This window comes from Mytilus galloprovincialis, chromosome 10 (assembly GCF_965363235.1).
Source record: "Mytilus galloprovincialis chromosome 10, xbMytGall1.hap1.1, whole genome shotgun sequence".
Lineage (NCBI taxonomy): Eukaryota > Metazoa > Mollusca > Bivalvia > Mytilida > Mytilidae > Mytilus > Mytilus galloprovincialis.
This window is the reverse complement of record NC_134847.1, coordinates 53431448-53457783: the sequence shown is the minus strand read 5'-3', so window position 1 is coordinate 53457783 and position 26336 is coordinate 53431448. Positions and strand designations below refer to the sequence as shown.

Below are 26336 nucleotides of genomic sequence, written 5' to 3'. Positions count from 1 at the left end.
AATGGCAAAATCAAATGACCAAACACATCAAACGAATGCACAACAACTGTCATATTCCTGACTTGGTACAGGCATTTTCAAATGTAGAAAATGGTGAATTGAACCTGGTTTTATAGCGCTAAACCTCTCACCTTTATGACAGTTGCATCAAATTCCGTTAAATTAACAACGATGCATGGACAAAACAGACATAATAAATAATAGTAAAAATATGGGTACAGCAGTCATCACTGAGTAACAATTTCAAAACAAACAATCATATATAAAAAAGCACAAAAGTATCCCTTGATTTGTCACAAGCAGTAAATAATGAACCAAACACATACATATATAACAGTTTATACCTAAAGCATTCATGATTTCTTCAATTGAAACAAGTTAATGCAATAACAAACTACAACACACACATGGCATAATAATATGTAAACCAGTTCAATGAAAAAATTGTATCATTTAAGATAGCACTATGTAAGTGAAAGTCTAACAGTGATATTTGAAGTAGTTTTTTTTTATCACATAATTTTTAAGTAAATATTATTCTGCACAATTTAAAGAAATCCCAGTCATTATCACAACACAACAGTGAGTAATTTGATAATGAACTTATGTAAATGAAAGCACATGGTAATTAATCTAAAAATATAGCCATTTAGGAGGGGCTAATATGTCAATCATCTGTTGATACCAGTGTCCAGATGTTAATCTCTGACCACAAGATAGATAGTGTGGTCTTATCTCATTGTATCATGTGTGTTGTAACAAAAGTAATTTATATTACATGGAAGTAAACAGAGAAAAGGGAAAGATATGAAAAGGAGAAAATCTAAAGGGAAAAAATTTAACCAAAATGAAAAAATAGTTATCAAAAGTACCAGGATTATAAACTATATATATGATTAAGACTGTGAAAGTATCTTTGAAAGTGAGAGGTTTAGCTAGCTATAAAACCAAGTTCAATCCACCATTTTCTACATTTGAAAATGCCTGTACCAAGTCAGGAATATGGCAGTTCTTGTCCATTCGTTTTTGATGTGTTTTGTTATTTGATTTTGCCATGTGATTATGAACTTTCCGAATGATTTTCCTCTGAGTTCAGTATTTCTTGTTTACTTTTTTCTGAAAGCCTCTGACAAACTTTTAATGTTTTTACTACAAACAAGAAGACTATGTCTCTGAATCATCTGTTAGAATTTTAGGCATTTTAACCAATTTTAAGTTTATGTGAAATTTATTGATTTCATAAAACTCAAAAATCATGTGAAACAGTCTATTTTCAGGAAGGGTATGGTCTTGATATTTTTTCTGAAAATGTCTTTTATTGCATAATTTTAATGTTCTAGCTAATTTCATATAATATTTCTTTTTAAAATACAAAAGAAATTATTCTTTATAGTGATAATAATAATAATGTTAAATATTGATTATATGCAGCTGGCCATTCGTGTTATACTCTTATCTTAGATTGTCTGGACAAAGGCGGAGCTTTGTCTTTATTTAATCACTACATCACAGATGTTGGTCAAATCTGTGACATCAAACTACCGCCAAATTCCAAGTAAGTATTGGTAAATTTTACACATAATGCAAAATTTACAGTATAAGAGAATCAAAGACACAAAGTGTGTGGTTCTATTGATAAATTAATAGTCTGGGGTGTTCTCAGTGGAATTTTTGTATTTATGTAGCATTTATAGGGGTTTTAAGGGGGAAATTCAGTTTTTAGATCATTTCTCAGAACAATTTTTCATGAGAATTGTTAACAAAAAATTAAATAGAAACTTTATGGGTACCCCTTTTCGTTTGACTTGATATATGTGATTAAAGGGAGTATTATCTACAACTCTGTATCCCAGTTTTTGGATAATTTGTTTCTAAATGAATGTATAGGTGTCCAGAGATGAAAGGTTTGGCACCCAGCAGTTAAATCAATATGTCTTCTTACTGGGGGCATATTTGAAAAATCTGAGACACAGTTTCGTAGTTTGTGAATGGTTGATAAAAGTGATGAAAACAAATTGTTACTGCCATTTGACCTGCATGAATGTGCCATTTTCATCCAAGTTGGAAAACCACTTTTTTGGAAATTAATGAGCTATATTTTGAGATTAATCATACCAAAAATAAATTTATCTACAGATTAAGAAGGAGATATATTTCATTTTTAAAATGGGTTCAAGATTTTAAAAATTCATTGAGTAGTTTTGGATAAATTAATCTTTAAAGACCGTTGGTTGGAGTGAGAAAAATCTGACTGTAGTGCTACCTTAAAGACATTTATATATGCATTTTAGAATTGAAAACAAAATCCTGATGTACTAAGACAATGGTAGATATCAAAACTTAAGTATATATATTTAATGCTATAACAATCCTACACTTTTTTGTACTTCCTTCCAAGTGTTTTCTGTTATTATAGCAGCTTTTTCTTTCCCTTTTCCTAGTATTGTATCTAAGTAATGTCTGTCACTTAGTAATCTTTCTGTTTCTTGTCTTATTGGTCCTAAACTCTCCACTATAATGTCAGATAACTTTGTTTTATACTGTACTTTATTTAATGACTTGCACTGTTCACACACATTTTCAACTGTTTCATTAGTAAAAGCAGCATGTATTTGTAACAAATTAGAAATTCCTGGTCTACTCTCTGGATCATATGATATTCCTGGCATTGAATCTGTATGCGATTTTCCTATTTTATCCACTATTTGATCTGGTGTGTCAGTAATATCAATTCTACTTTTAGGATTGATATCTGATTTGCTCATTTTTGCTGATGGATTTCTAAGACTTTTTATTCTTGGGCCTTCACCTGAAATGACATTCAACATTTTAACTAATTATTATGATAACCAATGATACTGATGTCTTAACAATCATTTGACTTATAAATTGATTATATCCCTTTTCGTGTTCACCTATCCGAGAATGTATATAAATTCCCTAGTTTTAGTTCTCGTGTGTATACCAAGGGTAATTTTGGTTTTATATTTTAAGAGAAACAATACTTATCATTCAGATTTACATAAGTTCATGAAAAATCTCTTTTGTTAATTTCTTACACTAATAATTGGAACTTAAAGGTTCTTTTTAATCACATTGTAGTAACCATCTGTTTATAATTAACATGGGTATAATGAAGAGTTTATCCTATCATCTTCTTCAAGATCTTGGGAGAAATTAGCAAACCTAAAACATTTAAGATGGCTTCATACATTTTAAAGGATACCTTATATGATTATAATGTACAAGAATAGAGAGATGTGGTATAACTGCCAATCATGCCACTACCCACCAGAACTGCTGATATAATTGGTAGGATTTTAAGTCCAACTAATGTCTATGTTTACTGTTTTGAATAAACATTTTCCATCTTTTCATTCTTACCCATGATATCCTTTGGACGAGGAAAGTTAAAATTGAATTTATTGTTGAATATCTTTGCTAGATCACGTGTTAGCTCTAAATGATGAATCTGATCTTCTCCTACTGGAACATGTGTTGCCCTGGAATAAGACAAAGTGGATTCATTTATTTTTTCATAGATGTCATTTAAATTTTTATTTTTATATTTCAGTGTAGCTGCATTCAAAGTTATTATAAAATAGGAATATGACTTGTTTCTATAATTAATTTTATAGCCACCACAGAAAATCAAAAAATTAACATGACTAAAATTCTACTATTTGTCTATTTGCTAATTACATAAGTTTTTAAAACATTTTACATATAGAAACATGAGTTACAAGTGTATATATTATATGTTATTCGGGTTTCAGACAGGGTATATGATGCGACATTCCTGGCTTTGGGTCTATATCCCCTGAGCTGGAGGCAAAGGTGATATATAAGCCCAAAGCCGGGAATGTCACATCATATACCCTGTCTGAAACTTGAATTACGATTACATTACAGATTACCCGTGACTTGATGTGTTTTCAGAACATTCGACCATGCAATTAACATAGCCAAATCATACATTTCCTGCATAGGCGTACGAATATGTGAAGCATTTTGTAATATATTTTTTTTGTGTGGTCAATATTTTATAACAACGCATCAAAACATTTATCAATACTTGTTGTTTACTTGAAGTGTTTTTACATTAAAAACGTGGAATTTAAGGCAACTCATAATTTTTAACCCTTAATGAGCCTCTGACATGTTTTTCTATGATGCATTACGTCACAGAAAAAAGCAATTGCAATTACATTATTGAGGTACAAATAGGGATAAAAAAACGGAATATATACCCCAGCAGTTTCCAGAATATACACTGACATCTCTGAGTTGTTATCCAATCAAAGACCTCGACACATTTGTAATCCGTAATATACACTACAGGTATATTTACAGCCCAAATATGGGTAGAAATTCAAATAAATGAGTGGTCTTCCTTATGACTTAAAATGTGTTTTTGGAAAGATTGGAACTTGTTCTAAATCTTTCCTTAGGCACTGGCCTCCCTAACAACAGGAAAGCTACTATTACTGCATGTATTAACTCACACTGAAATACAGTTCCCTATAGTTCTCATGTATGAGCACATAATACACATATAAACTGTGAAAAATGGGTATATTTTTGGAGTAGTTTATTCAAGAATGTATGTAATTAAGGTGTGTTGATGTGCAGGCTTTTTTTAAAACATTTTGATTAGGTAATCAGACATGGGGTAATTGTAATTGTAATCGTTAATCAGCTGTAATTGATTACAATTTTTCAAGTTATCATTGTAATCATTAATCAGCCAAAAATCTGATTACATGTAATTTAATTTAATCAATTACTTTTCAAAATACGCTGTAATCCTGATAACTTTTTGATTCTGATTACAATGAACAAAATCAATAAATTAACCTTTTTGTTATTCATATTTAATTGTAAATATCAGTAAAAAAACTGTTACAGTATTGAAAAGTCATCATTATTAGCCTAAGTAAAAAAATCACAATTCAAAGATGTATATACATATATATAAATTATTATTATTATATATTTGATAATAACTGTTAATTTCAAGTAATACTTTTCTTTAACCCCTGAATTATAATCTTTTGTTAATATTGTGATCTTTGTCCACTTTGAAATGACAGGTAGGTGACCAATTAAGGTTTGTTTCTATTGCAATTACCAATTGTGTATAGCTGTAGGGAAATCATGGTAATATATATGATAAATGATAAATCAGACATGTGAAAAGTTATCTAATTAGCACAAACTAATTGAAAGGGGCCACATATGTAGTTCAAATTAAAAAAAAATTGTATGTTTTTGGACTGGACATGTAAAATGCAATGATTTTTGGTACTTATATTTTGTTAACAATTTGATAAAGCAATTCTAGTAACATTTTACATAGTTTTTAATTGGTAATTTTATTTCATCCATATTTTCACTTACAGAAACTGAACCTTGAAATACACATGATACATGGAGAGGTTTGATGACAAACACCAAACTCTTTATAAATCTTTAAGTAAAAATAATTCAGAGATCAATAATGATTAAGTGTAATGGGTCATAACCAATGACATGTAAATATTCTGCAAATTTTTGTAGTTTATTAAACAGAAACGTTTAATGTTATTATTTTATAACATAACATAAAATTCTTTTGCAAAAATGCTAATTTTGTTATATTAAACGTTTATTCATTCACATCATTTAAAATGTGGGTTTTTTTTTTAAAGTTAATTGTAATCAGATGTAATCATGATTACTTTGCCAATGTAATCAGTAATTTAATCAGATACTTTCAGAAATGATGTAATCGTTAATTTAATTTAATTGTACAAATGCCAAAGTAATTGTAATTTAATCAATTACATTGAAAGTATAATCAGACCCATCTCTGTAGGTAATTGAGTATTGATACACTACTAGTATGATTGACAACTGTCATTATCACTAAACAATCAGGGACAAGGTGGACCTTGAATTACAATGCCCCACCTCCTAAACTGTCAATCAAATTGACCACATTACTTAACAACCTCAGTGTTACATAATTATACAGACCCAATATACATCTGATTTCATAAATATTTGACCTCATAATTGAATACACAAATGTATATATTAGATGTTTGATATAAGGATGATAGATTTATTTATTGCCTATTACTTTTGATCTACATTACTTAAAGTGATTCTGTAAATTATGTCTGAAAGATAAATGATTAAAAAAATGCTGAAAAAAAATACTTTATAAATTGATCAAAAGGCACTCTATAACTTTTAATCTTCAATGTCATATACCTATGTTTCAACTAACAAAATGCCCAGAACAACATTTTAAGATTATTTTTGTTGACACTTTAAAGTCCTTAGTTGTTGGTCTAGAACTTATGTCTTAATACAAGAAATTGGTAACATTTACTGCAACAATTTTTGATATATATGCAATTTTTTTCAAACATGTTTAAAACAGGCAACATTATTTGGATAAGAAATAAACTGCAGTTTAAATGAAATTGTGCAAATTCAGAGGCCCATATTATTTAATTTGAGCTCATTTTATCTTCATACTGGAAAAGCGCTTTTATTCCTGCTAGAGACCTGATGTTAATACAATTTTCAGCAATACTGTTTTATTAATGCTCTTTTGTCCCCACCATACCTTAATTTGAAATTATTCAAACTACTCTTCCAATCTTTCCACAGGTGCTATCCAAGACTTTGATTATTACCCTCCTCCAGTTAAGAGTGCTACATCTTAATGAATAGCAAACTTACTTACCTGTATATAAGTATATCAGCTGCTTGTAGAATGGGATATGTAAACAAACCAATACCAGGATTTTCTGATGTTTTAGACTTCTCCTGTAAAAAATAGTATCAATCAGTCGTACATGATTCAATTACATAATTACATTGTGTTAGTGGCACATACATCAGTTTCTCTGTATCTTCTATAAAAGCAAAAAATCCTAAACATTGTCAAAAGAGGGCAATAATCCCTACATATATTTAAGCTGTGTTGACCTATTGTATTGTTTTGTGATGCTGATTCTTTTTTATCCTCTGATTAATCGAATAGTTGTTGTTGTTTATCATTCAGTGGCAAATATTGTAATTATATTCTCAATGATTTCTTAGAGAAACTGATCTATTTTGAAAACTTTAAGGATGGATGTAAGGTCATTGAAAATTGCAATATGCCAGGTGTAAACTTCTAATTATAAGACATCTATGAACAAATCATAATATATTTACCAACTCTAGGAATTTGTTATGGGAGCATTTGAATTCAAATTCATACTAAACCAGATTAATTTCAGTGAAATTTGAAATTTTAGGAAGCCATAGCAATAGTGATGGACATTGGACCATCAATGAAGACACACTTAAAAAGTGGTCACACATTTCTGCAGATCTCAAAAGACATTGTTTCAAAATTACTTCAGCAAAAGGTAAGTTACATTAAATACTTATATCAACTATAAAATAGGAGAAGGGAAGGAATGGAGGGTTAAAAAATAATAGACATTGACAAAGTGTCTTTTATTTGTGTCATCAAAGAGCTTTGGACAACTGCAACAGTCATAACTTTATCACTTAAATTTACACAGCAGTTTATGACATCCCAAGAGCTGTCACTAACAGTTAATTTTCAGTCACAAAACTCAATAGTGTAAATCCATAGCCTTAATGCATGATCAAGGTTTGATTTGACAAATGGTGTTTAAAACTGCACACTTTTAAATCATTTACAAAACTTAAATTTGTAATGATTAGTTCTTGTGAGGAATTTAATAAAAGCAACTATGATAAACAACAGTACCATCTATTTACTGGAAACTATAGAATAACATCAACTATACAACATATACAATCTAGTATATTACATTAATACCAATGTGCTAAATGCAAGAAAGAACATAACAAGAATGTGTTTCTAGTACATGGATGCCCAACTCGCACTATCATTTTCTATGTTCAGTGGACCGTAAAATTGGGGTGAAAACTCTTATTTGCATAGGGAACATGTGTACTAAGTTTCAAATTGATTGGACTTCAACTTCATCAAAAACTACCTTGACCAAAAACTTTAATCTGAAGCGGGACAAACGGAGGAATGAAAGCATGCATGAACAAACAAACAGAAAAAAAAATGTCCCTCTACCATCATAGCTGGACCATAGGCAGGGCATAAAAATAAGACAGTAAACTTATCTTGATAACTTGTTTGCTTTGTATTCATTAAAATACTGGTAAGGTGTTCTGTTTATTATATACACAATATATAGATGTAGGTCAATTGCATACCAACACTTAAATTTGTTCTAAACAACATATATGTATCCAGGTACCTTTCTCTTGATGTTTTGGTGTGAAATAAATAAAAGCAAAGTTATCCAAAATTAATGTAAATAGATTCTTAATTCTTTACAGAGAATATCCAGGTGTAATTCTGAAATAAGTTTGATATTATTTGGTACCCCTGCAACAGTCCACCCATTTGCAGATGATGTACATTACCAGAATGTCACAATTATTAACCGCTTAAATGCAGTGAACCTTGAACTTTTGGATTTAGTGCAGAACTCCATAGAGCCTACATCAATTTCTGCTGACTGTATCCTTATACCATGTTTATCATATGAATGCATTTATTTGACCATGTCAGTAACTTCTTAAAGACTTTAAAGGCAAACAAATCACTATAGGTGGTGTATATTTAAGCATTAACACTTTTCAGTCAAACTGTGCGACAATTTAATTTGTATTTCAAAACTTTTTGTCATGAATCTAACGATTAAAGAGACTCATGTTGTGTTTATGGGAATAAGCATAAGCAAGATTATAGTGATGTTCTACATTTAAGACATTTGATTAAATATTGCAATGATTTTCAATATGGCAGTGTTTTAAAGATTTTGATTAAATTTTTATAAAAAATATGAATGTTACAATAAAAGGTGTTTGTCATGATATTCAAAAATATAATTCATAAGCTTACAACTGTGTTTGACTTTAAAAAAAAACTTAACAGAAAACAGTTTTAGATGCTTTAATAGTGGCATTGAATCATCTGAAGGATGCCACAAAGTAAGTATTCTGATTTATAATAGAAATATAACATAATGACATATAATAGAGCAATAAAATACTGACAAGATCTTTTAAAGTACAGAGTCATGTTATAAGAACCAAAGAAACACAAAAAAGTTGCATATACAAAACACACCAGCAAAAATTTAAAAAAATACAAACACATTGAACAATCCAACAGTAAAAGTAAAATTAATAATAAAACAAAGACAAAATTTAATGAAAGAACAATATAACACTTTATAAGTACGCAGAATCTATACATCAAGACCATCATGTATTATTTGTGAAGTTGATACAGAATATTTATCAACAAGTTCTTGGTACCTTCCGTTGAACTTTTTTTAGAAAAAGGACGAGACGTTCTTTGGTAGCACTCAACAGTTAGAAAATAAAATTAAAAATTGGCCACAAAATGTTTTATCATCTCCTATTCCTGGATTTCTAATACATAAACCTAACTGTTAGTGCTGTACATGTGCATATGTATGTCAGTATCTTCCATAAAATATTAAATATTATTATAGATAGAGATAAACTGTAACCAGCAATAATGTTCAGCAAAGTAAGATCTACAAATAAGTCAACATGACAAAAAGGTCAGTTGACCCCTTCAGGAGTTATTGCCCTTTATAGTCAGTTTTACCAATTTTTCTTTAATTTTTGTAATCTTTTACAAAAATCTTCTCTGAAACTACTAAGACAAATGTAACCAAACTTGTCCACAATCATCATATGAGTATGTAGTTTGAAAAATGTGTCTAATAACCCTGCCCACGAAACAAGATGGCAGACATGGCTAAAAATAGTACATAGGGTAAAATGCAGTTTTAGGTTTATGTCTCTGAAAAAGAAGCATTTAGAGCAAATCTGACTTGTGGCAAAAATGTTCATCAGATTTAGTAATTTTATGAAAATTTTGCAGTTTTTTGCTATTATCTTAGATATATATCTTATACTATAAATTATGATTTTAACCTTATTTTACATGATTTCCAAATCATCAGTAAATACAGGTGATTGAGTGACACAGGCTCTTTAGAGCCTCTAGTTTTAACAGCTCAGGACATGTACCATTTCATATTTAAACAGGGTAGACAATAACATCTGGTATCTTGAATACCACAATTTTTTATTAGTAAAAATCAAATCCTAATTACCCTTATAAAGTGATACTTGTCACCCAAATAAAGTGATACTTGTCACCCAAATAAAGTGTTACTTGTCAAAGTTGAAATATAGTTCTTTTCAAGACTTATTTACAAAAAATGATTAAGTATTATTTGCAGAGTAGAAAATTTTATGGTTTCTAATTTTGTAAGCTTTTTTTTTTTTGTAAATTCTACTGAACTTATTGTATTAAATACACATTGCAGAAACCGGTCTGAGATTATAAAAAGAAGAATTATTTTACTCTCTGACCTTGGTGGCCATTGCAAGGAAGAACAGTCAAATGCTGTGATTAAGAAAGTAAAGGATTTGTGTGCAGAGTTGAATTTTATGTAAGAATTTAAATTAATTTGACTTATGTATAAATATAAATATAAGAAGATGGTATTGGATTGCCAATTAGACAACTATCAACCATAAACTGTAGGACAAGATTGTAAACCACTATATGGTACTGTGTGGCCTTTAGTAGTAACATATAGTAAGTTATAACAGGTCCTAGCATAATGATAATGTAAAAGAAAAAAATAACATTTGTTTAATGCTACAAAAAAAAAACAACAAAAAACTTCATCACACAGTTATGGCAGACAGAAGCTAACCACAACCACTGGTTTACAGGATCTGGAGTCAGTTTCATAAAAAATTTCAAGATTGATCATTAATATAATGAATTGTTCATGACTTATGATCAATCTTAGTCATAAGTTTATTTGTGAAACTGATTTTTGGCTCTAGACATATTTGTCATGGTTGATAGAAACCCGTAATACTTTTACACTGCAAAAGAAGTTTGTGGGTATACATCAAGGAAATTGTAAGTTTAGAATATAATTCAATGCTAAATATTTGTTACAACCTGACTTGGTCCAAAGTAAATCTTATTATCATACAAATTTCCATATAGCACTAGGAAGACTCTTAAAATTTGGTTACTGTGGTAACTATGATTAAAATGGCCACCAAGTTATCAGACTTATTTTGAACATTGAATATAATATTTCTCGAACCAAGGTCCAGTTTTACTTTAATTGATATATTTTAGTGCACCATTTGACACAAACAAACATTGAATATAATATTTCTTAAACCAAGGTCCAGTTTTACTTTAATTAATATATTTTAGTACACCATTTGACACAAACAAACATTGAATATATTATTTCTCAAACCAAGGTCCAATTTTACTTTAATTGATATATTTTAGTGGACCATTTGACACAAACAAACATTGAATATAATATTTCTCGAACCAAGGTCCAATTTTACTTTAATTGATATATTTTAGTACACCATTTGACACAAACAAACATTGAATATATTATTTCTCGAACCAAGGTCCAATTTTACTTTAATTGATATATTTTAGTGGACCATTTGACACAAACAAACATTGAATATAATATTTCTCGAACCAAGGTCCAGTTTTATTTTAATTGATATATTTTAGTGCACCATTTGACACAAACAAACGTTGAATATAATATTTCTTAAACCAAGGTCCAGTTTTACTTTAATTGATATATTTTAGTGCACCATTTGACACAAACAAACATTGAATATAATATTTCTTAAACCAAGGTCCAATTTTACTTTAATTGATATATTTTAGTGGACCATTTGACACAAACAAACATTGAATATAATATTTCTCAAACCTGAAGGTCCAATTTTACTTGATATATTTAAGTGGACCATTTGACACAAACAAACTTGGAGGATCAACAGTGTTAGGTGAAGAATATCAATTATTACAAGGACAACAAGCAGGAGGATATATCATAAGTAATATACTCCTCAATGTAGGAGGGACCTATCTAAGCTTCAGGTAAGTAAAATAGAGTAGGTGGACATTAACAACCCAAGAACACTTATTCACAACTTTAAAGTCTCACATAAAAATTGTTAATTTCAAAGCTCTGTGTTAATATTGGTAAAGAAAACCTTAGAGGTAAAAAGTCTGAAAGCCAATGATGTGGTTACGAAATGCATAGTTTGTTGCACATGCACAAACAAACATATTCAAAACAAACATAATTTAGCAGTATTTGAAGCTTAATTATAGAACCATCCCACAGACCAAAAAACTAAGACCTCTATTAAAACATGCGTTTGTTAGCTGGAATGATTTTTAAATGAAAATCCAAATTATTAATTTATGATTATTTTTCAGAGAAGCATTGTCAAAAGAAGGTACATTCCAATTCAATGTTGCTGACAAAACCGTTGTTGCTGACAAAACACTTATTGCTGACAAAACCAGTGTTGCTGACAAAACCATTGTTGCTGACAAAACACTTATTGCTGACAAAACCAGTGTTGCTGACAAAACCATTGTTGCTGACAAAACACTTATTGCTGACAAAACCAGTGTTGCTGACAAAACACTTATTGCTGACAAAAACATTGTTGCTGTCAAAACACTTGTTGCTGGCAAAACCAAAGTTGCTGACAAAACACTTATTGCTGATCAAACCATTGTTGCTGTTAAAACACTTGTCACTGACAAAACACTTGTTGCTGACAAAAACGTTGTTGCTTGCAAAACACTTGTTGGTGACAAAACACTTGTTGCTGACAAAACCAAAGTTGCTGACAAAACCAAAGTTGCTGACAAAATCAAAGTTGCTGACAAAACCAATGATGTTTACAAAACTAACATTGCTGTCAAAACCATTGCTGCTGACAAAAAACTTGTTGCTATTGACTGTACTAAGACTTGTGAGAAGGAGATAACATCCAACATCAAAATGTCATTGCGTTCTCAAAAGGTATGCCATGGTATAATTAGAATTAAAATGGTTTCAAGTCAAATCACAGCATTAGAATATTTCAAATTGTCAGAAAACTTCATTTCTAGTTTTCTTACATGATAAAGGTTATCCCTAAATGTTTAAAAAGCTGACTTATTTAAAAAGTGACATTTTACCAAAAATCCTTATTAGTCAATAGCTAAATAGCTTTATAATTGACTGAAAATTGCTCAGCCAAAATTGTAGAGTAAAAAGCTTTTTTTCATGCAAACCAGGGACTTTAAAAAGTTGTCACAGCAAAACTCATCTACATTGTACCTTTTTATACAACCGCAAAAAATTATAAAGTATAAATTCAAATCATATAACCAATTCTACAGTTATTTTGAGTCAGAAACCTATTATGTGTCAAATATTTAATTACAATCCAAATCTGGACATGTATCAAGTGTGAATATTATGTCCATTTTTGCTTGAACAGTTCAAGGTTACCTCTCTGCAATGGTATCCAGCTGCACTCGTCGTAGCAATTTATTATCAACTGTGACACACTTTTTGCTACATTGGCTAAAGGTATAGAGGGAGGGTCGAGATCTCACAAAACATTATGTCATATTTAGCCCTGTCACTTTATAACCATGATCACTGAACTAGTACACATTTTTGTTAAGGGGCCAGCTGAAGCATGCCTCCAGCAGCGGGATTTCTCGCTGTGTTGAAAACCCATTGGAGGCTTTTTCTGCTCTTGGGTTGGGTTGTTGTCTCTTTGACAAATTCCCCATTTCCATTCTCATTTTTATTTTTATAAATGCACTCTTATTTTAAGTCAGTTCATCAATTTATCAGTTAATGCATATTAGATAAATGATGTTTCTCTAATTCTTCGTCAGTTTATCCCTTTCTGAACCCATTGTATAAACAAATTTAATAAACGTGTGGTTCGTTTGATCTCAGTTCTTCATTGGTTAAAATCCGATTATGATGTCGATTTTTTTTTCTTCTGAATTTCCTATTGTGACGGCATGAAAAAAGGCGACCATTCCTGATGACATCACATAGAAAGAACGCATCTTTTTGCAGATCAGTTGCAAAGAAGCAATAAGTTTGCCTGCGTATTGTTTGAAAATCATTAGACAAACAGATTCCACCACCAAATCTTGTGTAATTTGATATTTATCCACTCTAAACAGTTAAATTTTAAATATTTAAAATGCTCGGCCAGCCTCGCGTTTTATATTTAAAAATTAAACTGTCTCGAGTAGATAAATATTGTATTACACTCGATGATGGTAGAATCTATATATAACACTGTCTGAATCAATTTCCCCTGCACATCATCATGATCATTGACCATTGAAAATTAAGTCTTCCAAACTTTATCAGTAAGCATAACAAAACAGTGATGTTTATTTATATTGAAATATGAAGTAATAACTTTTAACTTGATGAGACTTCAAAATTACTAATTTCATTTTATAAAGATAAGACTGCTGTGTGTTCACAGTACTCATGGTACTGTAAATTCAGAAATTATTGCGATTTTGTCGTTTTTGAACAGATATATCATGTTATGGAGGGGTATTTACAAAATATACCAGTCAAGAGACTGTGAAATTTCCTGAGCTGACAGGCGATTCCAAGATTGTTGTTTTTCAAAAATACCACTCCATAATATGATATATCTGTTTAATAACACCGAATGGATTTGGATTGAAGCTCTCTGTACAGGTGAAATTAAACCTTTATTTTTACTTGTAAGCTGTAATTCATAAACCTGCTTATGCATAATTTTGAGATAAGTTGACATTATCATAGAACCACGGGAATTTATAATAAATGTACTAATACATGTTAGCTCTCTTTCTTAATGTAATGTCATATCTGCAAAATTGTGACGGGAAGATAATTGTGAGGTTAAAAAAGGAATATTCAAAATGGTAAATACCATGGTATTTGAGGCATATTCACCGGCAGTGGTGAAAAACAGGCACATTCATTTGAAATGAGAAAAAAATGTTAGAATATGTAAAAAAAATATGCTGGCTTCCAACCAATCAATCAAAATCTGGTGCCAAGATATCTCAGTAGCATGAATTTTGAATCCTGGCAAGGGGAGAACCAAAAAATTTGAGAAAGCAAATTTACACATCTAACATTGTTGGGCTGATGTTTAGACAAATTATATATATATATATATATATATATCACTTTCTTGAAAGAAAGGAAGAATATCAATAAGTTTCTGTATTTGGCAAAACTGTTAGGAATTTTTGGTCCTCAATGCTCTTCAACTTCGTACTATGTTTGGACTTTTTAACATTTTATTATTCTAGCGTCACTGAGTCTTTTGTAGACAAAACGCGAGTCTGGCGTAAATATATAATTTCAAGCCTGGTATCTATGATGAGTTTCTAATTACCTTCCATTGTGGTAGATGCTGTAGCCTTGGTAATGTACATATACACCCTAGCAACCATGCTAAATCTGTGTGATGAGGTACCTTTAAGGGAAAATATAAAAGTTATTCAAACCATAACAAGTTGATAATCTGGCAATTCATGTGCTATTTTCTCTCTGGTAGAATATGACATTGAACATGTTGAATATTAATGGTATATTCCGTAAACCTTGAAATCTTCCCAACATACATTTGTATTTTGAGCAAAATATTATTTCTTGTTAAACATGTAAAAGGCAAACAGTAAAAATCAAAGTTTAGTTAAATTTAAATTTAGGTGTAATACCACCAAATCATGGTACGTCACATCCGGTTGCATACGAAAGTAGGTCTAAAAAAATATTCCCTTGAATTTGACCATTGTAGGTAATTAATCCTACATTTTATTGCAGTAAAACTATTTCTGTGTCATAAACATATGTCTTGGGTATTTCAAAACACCATTATTTTTTATTTGTGATTTCTATAGAAAATTTTGTAATCTTGAGGTTACATGGTGACTAAACCTTGTACATAGATAGAATAAGGGGAGAAATTTGATTGGTTAACTTACAATGATGGTTATTTTCTTATATGCAATGAAATGTTATGTGAAACTTTTTCTATAGAACTGGACAGGATAAAACTTTACTCATGCCAAGTATTTCTTTATTTGAAACAAAGATAAATTCTGCACAATTTTTTGAAAAGTGCAAATTTAACAAAGACTAATAGGGGAAAATCAATGGTGGTATTACACCTAATATGGGAAGCTGTACATGCACCTATGGCCTTGTGAGTAATCTCATGTGTTAAAATTTCTTGCTATATAAGTGAAATAATACAAAAAATGAAATATTCTGAGTGGATTGAGTCTCCAAAACACATTTTATGAGAAAATTGTCTTGAAATAGGACTGTACCATGAATATTCAGTTGACAGAACAAGCCATACTAAGTGCATATATTTATTTTTTTGGAGGGGGGGTGGGCTTTTTCTCCTTATTTCTTATATTTTGCTATGATATAACATTTTCCTAGGTAATACTTAAATAAATATATAGTTATAAGTAGATGAAATTATTTTTAATGTTGTAACGACAAGTTATTCACTAAAAGAGAAGCCTTTTATGTCCCTCTTTGGAACGCGGCGTAAATTTAATTTTTACGTAAGGACTTATTGAAACCTTCATGGAGACAGTAAACTTTTATATGGATTGTTTATTCTGCTAAAATGCTTCAATTACTCATTTCTTATAACATTTCCACCATAAATGATTGAAAGTTACCCCAATATTTTTATTTATTGGCCTGAAAAGTTGAAATTTTGAGGAAATGAGAGGTATAAATTGACCCAAAGAGACCTTATAAAGAAGACAAAGAGGTTTATTAGTGGTATTTTATGTTCCTAAAATCATCTTGTGTATCATTTTCAACTGTTTGTAGGCAGATAAGATAGATATTTGATCATTTATTGGTCCACAGTCTATTCTATCTTGATGCGGCTTGGTTTGGATTTGTCGAAAAAAATTTGCTTGAATCGCTGTAGATGTCGTCTTTCAATATACTAGATTTTTCTCAAACTATTGAACTGATTATGACAAAACTTGACAGAAATGCTTGAAATAACCAGTATTACAAAGGGAAAAAGTCACATTCAGTTTATTGAACAAAAAGGTCTTCTTTAGGTGTAATACCACCAAATCATGGTACGTCACATCCGGTTGCATACGAAAGTAGGTCTAAAAAAATATTCCCTTGAATTTGACCATTGTAGGTAATTAATCCTACATTTTATTGCAGTAAAACTATTTCTGTGTCATAAACATATGTCTTGGGTATTTCAAAACACCATTATTTTTTATTTGTGATTTCTATAGAAAATTTTGTAATCTTGAGGTTACATGGTGACTAAACCTTGTACATAGATAGAATAAGGGGAGAAATTTGATTGGTTAACTTACAATGATGGTTATTTTCTTATATGCAATGAAATGTTATGTGAAACTTTTTCTATAGAACTGGACAGGATAAAACTTTACTCATGCCAAGTATTTCTTTATTTGAAACAAAGATAAATTCTGCACAATTTTTTGAAAAGTGCAAATTTAACAAAGACTAATAGGGGAAAATCAATGGTGGTATTACACCTAATATGGGAAGCTGTACATGCACCTATGGCCTTGTGAGTAATCTCATGTGTTAAAATTTCTTGCTATATAAGTGAAATAATACAAAAAATGAAATATTCTGAGTGGATTGAGTCTCCAAAACACATTTTATGAGAAAATTGTCTTGAAATAGGACTGTACCATGAATATTCAGTTGACAGAACAAGCCATACTAAGTGCATATATTTATTTTTTTGGAGGGGGGGTGGGCTTTTTCTCCTTATTTCTTATATTTTGCTATGATATAACATTTTCCTAGGTAATACTTAAATAAATATATAGTTATAAGTAGATGAAATTATTTTTAATGTTGTAACGACAAGTTATTCACTAAAAGAGAAGCCTTTTATGTCCCTCTTTGGAACGCGGCGTAAATTTAATTTTTACGTAAGGACTTATTGAAACCTTCATGGAGACAGTAAACTTTTATATGGATTGTTTATTCTGCTAAAATGCTTCAATTACTCATTTCTTATAACATTTCCACCATAAATGATTGAAAGTTACCCCAATATTTTTATTTATTGGCCTGAAAAGTTGAAATTTTGAGGAAATGAGAGGTATAAATTGACCCAAAGAGACCTTATAAAGAAGACAAAGAGGTTTATTAGTGGTATTTTATGTTCCTAAAATCATCTTGTGTATCATTTTCAACTGTTTGTAGGCAGATAAGATAGATATTTGATCATTTATTGGTCCACAGTCTATTCTATCTTGATGCGGCTTGGTTTGGATTTGTCGAAAAAAATTTGCTTGAATCGCTGTAGATGTCGTCTTTCAATATACTAGATTTTTCTCAAACTATTGAACTGATTATGACAAAACTTGACAGAAATGCTTGAAATAACCAGTATTACAAAGGGAAAAAGTCACATTCAGTTTATTGAACAAAAAGGTCTTCTTTAGGTGTAATACCACCAAATCATGGTACGTCACATCCGGTTGCATACGAAAGTAGGTCTAAAAAAATATTCCCTTGAATTTGACCATTGTAGGTAATTAATCCTACATTTTATTGCAGTAAAACTATTTCTGTGTCATAAACATATGTCTTGGGTATTTCAAAACACCATTATTTTTTATTTGTGATTTCTATAGAAAATTTTGTAATCTTGAGGTTACATGGTGACTAAACCTTGTACATAGATAGAATAAGGGGAGAAATTTGATTGGTTAACTTACAATGATGGTTATTTTCTTATATGCAATGAAATGTTATGTGAAACTTTTTCTATAGAACTGGACAGGATAAAACTTTACTCATGCCAAGTATTTCTTTATTTGAAACAAAGATAAATTCTGCACAATTTTTTGAAAAGTGCAAATTTAACAAAGACTAATAGGGGAAAATCAATGGTGGTATTACACCTTTATAACATGTCACATGAAGAATACAAAACCAAGTCTGTTGAAAAAACTGTGGGGTTTAGGTTTTGCCAGAAACTTTTTTTTCAAACAAGTTATAAAAAGCTGCAGCTAATATTTTTACAATAGCAATATACTGAATATTGATTTATTGAATGTATATGTTTCATGTGTGTGTTTTCTCTAAACAATATTAGAACAGTACTTTTTCTTTGTTTCAATGACAAATTAAAAGAGAACTTGATAAGTTCTGGTCAAACTTATTATTTTAAAGTCAGTTTTATATATATAATAATAATGTAAGGGATAAGTCTGAGTTGTAGATATTAAGGCCAGTTCAACATATTTGGCTTAAAGAAATGTCTTGATATGGTATTTTATGAAGAGCTGATCCAGTAAGAGTGATATGGGTTGAGGGAAGACCAATAAGTTTCTCTTACCTGTGATTGTTGAAATAATATACTTTTATTAGTGTCAATACCACAAGCCAGTAAAGAAGCTGCCATCTTGTAGATGTTTTCTCTAAAATTTGAAATAAATACAATTGTTGAGTGAATATCTATTAACTATGATGTCTGTATTTAAATGAGATCAAAAGTGGTACTGCTGAAGGAAAAATACTCATCACTCACTGAACACATATCAGAAAGCCAATCAAATCAATTCAAAAATGCATGAATTGTTACATGCAAAAACTACTCCCCTCCCCAATCATTGCTAAAAATATTGGAAAACAAGAAAGTTTTCTTCTCTAACATGCTAAAATTATTTATTGATAGAATTCCTCATCACAACTGCAATATAATCATACATATAAATACTGGTATGTAGCATTCCCATTCCCCTATAGCTATCTGGCTATAACTTTTTATAAATAAAATGTTGACACAGAGACATGTCTCACCTTTTTATCATTTTGATCTATAGTAAAGTGCATATGTTGAAATTAAAATAAAAATACCCTTACATGTAAGTTATGCAAAATATTTCAAGTCAATGACCAATGATTGAAGGTACAGGGTCGAACCAAATTCCATTGAAATGAGATATGCCAGTACAAATACAACTGAATATCAAATATCATTAACCTACCACTAGCAATTCCCCATAAACTGACCTCATTGCAAAGTAATACATTTTTGAAGCCACCAACCTATCCCTCACTTTTTGACCCTGTTAAGATGAAACCAAAGTGATTTATTGATTACATCTGATAGATATATGTTAAATTAAATATCATAAAATATCACTATAAAGGACATGACATTATAAAAAAATTGCCAAATAATCAAAATTATGATATCTAAATACCATGAATACTTTGAAATATATATTGGATACAAAAACAAATGATGCTGTTTGTAGTGTTTTGTTTATTTTTATGATTGTCACTTATTATTTATCCATGACAACAACATGCAATTACCTTAATGTCTTTGGATCATTTGGCACTGTGAGTGCATGCAGATCTACAATAGTATATAAAACATCATCAAATTGGTCCTGCAATTGGACCCAGTTTTTAATGGCTCCAAGATAGTTTCCAATATGAGGTATCCCTGTTGGTTGAATTCCAGATAAAACTCTTGCCTTCTGTAAAATAGAAAAAAAATGTCAAAATTTGAATGTATTGTCCATATAACAATTATAAAAACAGACAAAATGACACAGAAATAAACAACTATAAGTCATTAAATGGCATCAGAAATAAGCAATACTCATACCGATAGTCAGCTATAAAAGCTCCAAAATGACAAATGTGAAACAATTCAAACGAGAAATCTAACGACCTGAATCATGTAAAATAATGAAAAAAATAAAAAATATGATCCATGTTTTTATTTACATAAACGTTTTAATTTGTATTCACAGTGTAGATACTATTCTGTACGCTATCCGGAAGTCGCGATTTTCGAAGCGAGGATTTCAAACTGGCTAACAGAACGGTTTTGTTTTGGTGCTTTTTCTCATCATTTGTTTACTCCTATATCTATAAAGTGCTTTGCACATCTTAAATGTATGTATAACATCATAAATATGAGTAACTGTAACAAAAACATGCAGTAGAATATAAAATATTCGCGTGCATCACACCAACTTCATAGAAAAAAGTGAAATCGATTGACAATTTTGCTCTCGTAGTACAAAGCAGATAATCTTTTATTGCGAATATTTGCATCAGTTTACAGTAAAATATATACTGTTTCAATATTCCTACCGTATTTAAGTAGAATGTTCGTATTTCAAATAAAAAAATATGCTTTCCTTGAGGAACCCAAAATAAATTACTGTACGATCAGTCTAAAACTGACTGTATTCTAGTAGCGATTTCAGATTTTTTGTCTGTATGACCAGTCGTGATTTTGAAGAAAAAAACAGCAACAAATGGAAGTTTTTAACGACCTTGACTGAAAAACAACGGCAATTTGAAGGTATATACGTGTCTATGTGATATTATGATTGTGTCCATGGAACTATAACGTGTAATTTCTTTCATCAGACAATACAAATATATTTCTGATGATTTTTGTAGACGGCAAATTAATTTTTGTTCCGTCAGTCTTACTTAAAATCAAATGCCTAAAAAGCAATACATGATTCGCTTGTGGACTGTATTAGTGTGTCGTTGCAGTCATCTGTTTAACTATTACATTTTTAAAGACTATTTACACCGTCTACCGTTTATCAGTTGGTGATTACATACATCAAGCCTGTCTCTTTTAAAATGACAAAAAATAGATAGAGAAAGCTTTGTTAAAAAACTTTAGGTATTGAGGAAAGAATTAACGAAATTATACCCCGCCACTTCTATAGTCCATGTTTTGGAAAAAAATAAACCACCAGAAAAACTTAATTATAGGTGCACAGGGGCATCATTTAAGAACGAATATGAGAAAGTTTTATTAATACTAGTATATGGTAAGTTTTTGAAAGTTGCGTATAGTAAGCGAGTACCACCCAATAAGGTAATGGAAAAGTCCATATCATGGAAATAAAAAACTAATGATTTTTCGAAAAACCAAAATAAGAGGTACACAATTGAATTAAATGATAAGGAATCTGAAAAAAAAAGATTCATTAAGTTATGACAAGTGTCTGAAGGAAGTTGTGGATATAAAATAGGTACGCCCAATATAAGGTTATGACAAAGTCCGTATTTACGATAGAGAAACATCAAAAATATTTTTACAAAATATTCGAAATAGAAGGTCCATACATACATTAATAGATTACAAATGGAGCAATTTTAGAAAAGTTTAACAATTGGTTTTGGAGGTCACGGTTGGAAATATCTGATGGGAGCCCCCATATAATGCAATATTCAAGTCCGTATCTTGTATAAAGAGACCCCATAAAATATTCTTAATAAAATCAGAAATACATTCCTTTTTTTATATAAATAAGGCCGTTAATTTTCTCGTTTGAATTGTTTTACATTGTCATTTCGGGCCTTTTTATAGCCGACTCTGTGGTATTGGCTTTGCTTATTGTTGAAGGCCATACGGTGACCTACATTTGTAAATATCTGTGTCATTTTGATCTCTTGTGAACGGTTGTCTCATTGGCAATCATACCGCATCTTCTTTTTTATATTTTTTATATTTATGATACGGAATCCGAGAAAAAAATAATTAATAGTTATACCAGTGACGGATTCAAGAAAATTGGGATCCGGCGGTTTGAAACTCTTTTTTTTAACTTTCAATGCATTTGTATGGGAACATATATTTGGAATCCTCTTTTCTCCTGGATTGGACCCCCTCTCCATTTAAAAATGTCTGGAAACACCAATGTATATTAAGTGGTGTATGTGGAGATGCGCTTGCAAAACCGGCGAAACATGTTGTACCGGTCCAACGGACGAACGGAAAGACGGACTTCATTATTACTATAAACCATCGCCTCACAAAGTGGTGTACAATTGAGTGTGAAAGAGACAGATCTACATCCAAAACAAAGTGAAGGAACTGTGATCAATTATAGGCTACAGTACGGCCTCGAATGTTTGTAAATTCATGCATTTTTATATAGTAACTATTAAATCTGTGTGTTTGTACAATTTTAAGTAAAACGGAGGACATTTCTGAAATTTCTATAAACAAACAAACCTTTTTCTTATTTCAGCCACATTCAAACATCCTTATACTTAATGTAGTAAGTCGAGTACACCCTATCAAGCTAAAACATGTTTGAAAAGTTTACAGGATGTGAATTTATAAAAATATATTTGTATTATTTAGAAAAATGCCATCTTCTAATGTATCGTAAATAACTTTGAAATCACTACTAGAATACAGTGAAATAACGACTGATCATACAGTTTCAAAATATACAAGCGAGACTGATCGTACAGTGAGAAATTCAAACAAGTGTAATTTTCTTATTTCTGGCTTCAAAGATCTGGCTGAAACTTTTACCACCACTTAAAATACACTTTATCTAGTAAATTAAGTCTGGATTTTACGTTAATTTGTACAGTAAGAGTGCAAAAAGATTGTTTTTAGGTTCACCAACTGATTTTCCTTAGTGATGCACTTGAAAATCTCCTAATTAAGGCAAAGATACGAATAATGAATGTGCTAAATTTAATTATAAACCATTTGTGAGTATCGATGTCAGCTGAATGAATCATTAAGCAATGTACAGATGAACATCTTACCGTTTAATATAGTATATCCGACAAATTTAAAATGTGATCCAAAAAGTTCTCGCTTCGAAAATCGCGACTTCCGGAAAGCGTACAGAATAGTATCTACACTGTGGTATTGGATCCCTTGATTCAGACTGTCAACTGTTTTCAGATATTTAAGGCATGAATGTAATATTTTTTTTATCTTTGAAGAAATACCATAAAAAATGTGGGGCACACTGAATAACCCATGTAGCGTGTTATTTTAAAGTGTTCCCCACCTTTTTGTTGAAACAAAGTCAATTCTGTGAAGGAGACAAGTTTGAAGTAACAGATTACAAGTTCTAAACACTGGCTCACTTATTACTTACTATTTACTTTGAATGACATGTTATTGATATTATCAAAAATTATTCAGATATTATATAGCGAGTACATATTTACACTGGACATAAAGAGTCTTTTTCCACTCATGTCAATTATTACATACAAGTAACAATGAGATAACGATAAATTGGCTTTAATTAGGAAGTGTCAAGTCCCGTCAATATATATTTTCCTGTAGTGCTTAATGAACCAGGTGCTCCGTAGGGCTCAGCTTTATAAGACCCCAGTGGTCGAACCCTGAACAGTTGGGGCAAATTTGGTCACAATAATCAAGCTTGATACCGTCTGAATTTTGATTGTGATCAAATTTATGAAAAAATATAGGTTTTTGCCACAAAATTAATGTGGTTCAAGATCTAACACATCTATTGCACAATACTGTGCAATTGAATATTTCTTATTGAAACTTTTCAAAATTTGAAATTTGAAAAATGTTGGAAAAAAAAAAAAAAAATCCCTTAAAAAAATGGTAAACTGAGATCCCCCCCACCCCCAATTTATTGAAACCCCGCCTTGGAGCAATAACCCTTCAACTCAATCCCATGCTTTCCTTTGTAATATTGAACCTTGTAGTACGATTTCAGAGAGATCCATACACTTAAACACAAGTTATTGTCATGATTGTTTGGAAACTAGAAACATGCTTCTTTTTGGCCCTTTTTTGGCCCTTAATTCCTACATATTTTGGGCAATTAACCCAAAACTTAATCCCAGCCTCCCCTTTGTTATATGGTACATTGTAGTACGATTTCAGAGAGATCCATACACTTAAACACAGGTTATTGTCATGATTGTTTGGAAACTAGAAACATGCTTCTTTTTGGCCCTTTTTTGGCCCTTAATTCCTACATATTTTGGGCAATTAACCCAAAACTTAATCCCAGCCTCCCCTTTGTTATATGGTACATTGTGGTACAATTTCAGAGAGATCCATGTAATTACACACAAGGTATTGTCTGGAAACTAGAAAAATGCTTGTTTTGGCCCCTTTTTGGCCCTCAATTCCTTAACTTTGGCCCCATAACCCCTTAAATGAATCCAAACCTTCTACTTGTGATTTTAAATATTGCAGTATACTTTCAGAGCAATTGAAATACTGGTAAACAAGTTGTTATCCTGAAACTAGAAAAAAATGCTTGTTTTGGCCCCTTTTGGGACCCTAATTCCTAAACGGTTCGGACCATCATCCCCAAAATAAATCCCAACCTTCCTTTTGTGGTATTGAACCTTCTGAAAAAATTTCATTAAGATCTATTCACTTAAACTAGTCATTATCCGGAAACCAAAGTGTCTTCGGACGACGACGACGCAGACGACGACATCATACCATTATACGAACCGCAAATTTTTTTGGGGTCGTATAAAAATTACCAAAATATCTTTAGGGATGGCTATAAGTTACTAAGCCTTAAAAGTAGGGCAGGTACGGTAACTGGAACCACACATTATTTTTAAATTGTTATAAAGAGTTGAACTAACAATTTTGATCATGTTATGACTTAAAACATGTTTTGTACAAAAATCTGGTCTTGTAAACCATTGTTGCTATTTTGAGTTACTATCAATCTATCATAGTTTTTCGAGATTATAAATTAAACTTTAAAAATAATTAGGAAAAACTGTCATTTATCCTTTTTAATGGGCAACAAGTTCAATAAGGTCATGAAGGTGTTGTCTGACAGTTTTGATTATGTTTTTAATGATATTTCCTGTGTCCCGCTAGACTTGATTTCCTGTTTTCACGGCACAATGACTTTCATGTGTCACGCTTACGAAAAAATCAGCAATCCCACGTCATGCTAAGACCCCAATGAGACCCACTACATAGGCAACAACTCCTCAATAAGAAGTCTTTTGACACTGACAGATTGGATGTCAATATACAATTTGTTTTTGAACATTTTTTTTCTGTTTGATTGTAGTTACAGAGGAGATAATCTTTGCAAAATTTAACAAAACTACAGACGACGGACGCCAAGTGAAGGCAAAAGCTCATACTGGACATTCGGGCCAGATGAGCTACAAAAGTGAGCAAGAAATAGTTATCTCCCTTCCCAGGATTTAATAAGTTTTTTATAACCAAAGAAATGTAGACGCAAAAATTGTCACTTTTTAAACTTTGAACTATAAACAAATTAGTTTCCATCAATTTACCAAATTTACAGATGTTTCTGAAACTGCTGGAGAACTATAAAGGCGTTTAGCTAAGTGCATCAACTTTCTATTTCTGATGTGGGCAGACATCTTGGTTTCCATTCGGAAGTTCTCGGGCATTCACGGGAAGGTCTAAAACGCGGAAATGGAAAACGCGGAAATGAAAAATGAGTGTATTATAACTAATATCTTTGGAACTGCTAAAGCTAAATTAAT

General features: G+C 30.8%; 2 protein-coding genes across 2 annotated transcripts in view; one reads left to right on the top strand and one right to left on the bottom strand.

Moving 5' to 3' along the window:
• Positions 1-26336, top strand: part of LOC143047832 (uncharacterized) — a 69841-nt gene that overhangs the window by 13733 nt on the left and 29772 nt on the right. The window contains exons 6-11 of the mRNA XM_076221113.1: positions 7299-7412; positions 8395-8578; positions 9003-9051; positions 10431-10556; positions 11915-12052; positions 12398-12995. Of these exons, the coding sequence (XP_076077228.1) occupies positions 7299-7412; positions 8395-8578; positions 9003-9051; positions 10431-10556; positions 11915-12052; positions 12398-12995 (1209 nt within the window). The remainder of the gene's footprint in view (positions 1-7298; positions 7413-8394; positions 8579-9002; positions 9052-10430; positions 10557-11914; positions 12053-12397; positions 12996-26336) is intronic.
• Positions 284-26237, bottom strand: LOC143047833 (tryptophan--tRNA ligase, mitochondrial-like). The gene is made up of 7 exons (XM_076221114.1): positions 26121-26237; positions 20376-20542; positions 19390-19471; positions 15397-15477; positions 6740-6822; positions 3385-3503; positions 284-2809 (listed from the first exon to the last, which is right to left on the bottom strand). Exons 1-7 carry the CDS (start codon positions 26220-26222, stop codon positions 2361-2363), a joined length of 1083 nt encoding a protein of 360 aa, XP_076077229.1. The 5' UTR covers positions 26223-26237; the 3' UTR covers positions 284-2360.

What these genes read in the sequence shown, in the direction of transcription:
- LOC143047833 (XM_076221114.1), bottom strand. Translation starts at nt 26,222, where the DNA reads ATGGAAACCAAGATGTCTGCCCACATCAGAAATAGAAAGTTGATGCAC. An exon ending in AGCATCTACCACAATGGAAG is followed by an intron (nt 6,823 to 15,396) that starts GTAATTAGAAAC and finishes TATTTTTTACAG; the next exon opens with GAGAAGTCTAAAACATCAGA. An exon ending in TCGTCCAAAGGATATCATGG is followed by an intron (nt 2,810 to 3,384) that starts GTAAGAATGAAA and finishes ATGTCATTTCAG; the next exon opens with GTGAAGGCCCAAGAATAAAA.